The sequence below is a fragment of the Beta vulgaris genome, chromosome 1 (assembly GCF_026745355.1).
Source record: "Beta vulgaris subsp. vulgaris cultivar EL10 chromosome 1, EL10.2, whole genome shotgun sequence".
Taxonomy (NCBI): Eukaryota; Viridiplantae; Streptophyta; class Magnoliopsida; order Caryophyllales; family Amaranthaceae; genus Beta; species Beta vulgaris.
The window spans coordinates 33871139-33873120 of NC_079202.1; the positions used below are offsets into that span (position 1 = coordinate 33871139).

A 1982-nucleotide genomic window follows, 5' to 3' on the forward strand; every position below is an offset into this window, starting at 1 on the left:
GAGGTTTCGAAAAAGGCTTTTTTTGTTGGCTGTGTGTTAAAATTCAAGGACAATCCTTATCGCATAGTAGATTTGTATCTCCCGAGACCAATTATCAGTCATGACCAATTTAATGTTGCCATTTCTCAGTCACGAGTAAAAATTATTTAATAGTACTAATTTATGAGAAAGAACATGAGAATTCTAATACTTTAAGGCCATTTCAAGGAAAAAAAATGAAGACGGTAATGTGGAGAGGGTTTATGAGACAATTGACCCCCCTCACTAGAATTGGGATGAAGACAAAGTTCGTAAAAATTCTCTTTCTTTTGTGGCGGTTGAGATCCTTAATTTACCTCAGCCATCCCAACCTTAAATGATGGCTTTGTGTGGAGCTACACCAAAATTGGTAAGTATTTTATTAAATTAGGCCATCACTTTATCAATTTTTTTAACAATTCCCATACATATGTTGTTGGCGGTTTTATTTTATCGGGCGTGTGGAAGAAAATTTGGAATTCCAATGTTCCTCCAAAGGTGTTGTTGGCTTTTTCTTAGGATGATGTAGTTGCTTTTGACTATGTTATACTTCCTCCGTTCTTTTTCTACTGTAAAAATTGAGTTTCACGCTTGCCAATGCACACTTTAACTATTAATGTCTTTAATTACTTTTTAGTAAAAAGTACACAAATTTTGAAACACTTGAAAGTATATATATATCGAGACGAATCTAACAAGATCTCACATGACTATTTTTTCCTAACATAAAAACCACAATAGATAGTAAAAGGGTGGTGAATGAATAGTGTAAAAATCTCATTGTTGCAATAGAAAAAGAACGGAGGAAGTAGCTTCTTAATAAATTCTGTTTTGCCCTAAAAAAAGTCTTTCAAAATATATGAGTATCATGTATGTGTTAAACAAATTTAAAATGTATATAAAGGTGTATTTCTCTTAAACACAAAGTTTTTTTTTTTATCAAGTAGACGTAATATATAACCATTCTTATTATACCAAAAAGTTCCCGTGCATTATGCACGGGTCTGAAACCTAGTTTATTTAAATAAACAAAAAATCTTTACTATTCCTCTTAGATTCTACTTGCATAAATTACCGTGAAAAAAAGGGAAATGAGAACTATATTTTGGAACGGAGGGAGTAATTTAATTGGGTTGCGTTGATAAAAAAAAATCCAATATTATTGAAAAACCTCAAGGGAAACCTGTAGAAAGTAGAAACCTTCCTAAACCCTTCCTCTCCTCTCCCATTCTCCTTCCTCCGCAGATTTTGGAGTCAGAAACTAAAACAATGCATCAAAGATCATCACTTTCACTCTTCACCTTACTTCGCAGATACCCTTTTCTCTACTCTACAAAACCCACGTCTTCCTTTCTCTTCAAATCACTCGCACCAATTTCCACCCACACTTTCCCTCACAAATGGCAACTCTCAAACCTACCAATTTCTTCCAAACCCACTTCAAATTTACCCCATTTCAACGACCCAGCAAGCCCAATCTCGCATTCGAGGAAATATAGTGGGGATTCAATTGAAGAACTTGACAAGAACAAGATAGTTGATGAGATTAATCTCAAGTTTGCTGAAGCAAGGGAGGAGATTGAGACAGCTATGGAGTCAAAAGAGACTGTTTACTTCAATGAAGAAGCTGAATGTGCTAGAGCTGCTGTTAAGGAAGTGTTGGACATGTTTTATGGTTTGTTGGAGAAGTTGAAGGTTGAGGACAGAGATGCTTTGCACAGGTCTATGGGACTCAAGATTGAGCAACTTAAAGCTGAGCTTCAACAATTGGAAGATTAATGATTTGATTCTTTCTTCGAGGTTCGAGTTTTTTCATTTCAATGATGATAGTTTTTGATTTTAGTGCTAGCTATATGGATTATACTACAATTAGTAATATGCGTAGCTGATGAAATTGATGTAAGATGCTCATCCATCAAGTTTGAAGTTTTAATAAGGAATGTTGTGCTGTGTTTCTTTGAGTA

General features: G+C 34.7%; 1 protein-coding gene across 1 annotated transcript; it reads left to right on the forward strand.

Annotated features, from left to right (window-relative positions):
- Window positions 1–1179: 1179 nt before the first annotated feature.
- Window positions 1180–1982, forward strand: LOC104896338 (hypothetical protein). The gene has a single exon (XM_010683085.3). It carries the CDS (start codon window positions 1288–1290, stop codon window positions 1795–1797), a length of 510 nt encoding a protein of 169 aa, XP_010681387.1. The 5' UTR covers window positions 1180–1287; the 3' UTR covers window positions 1798–1982.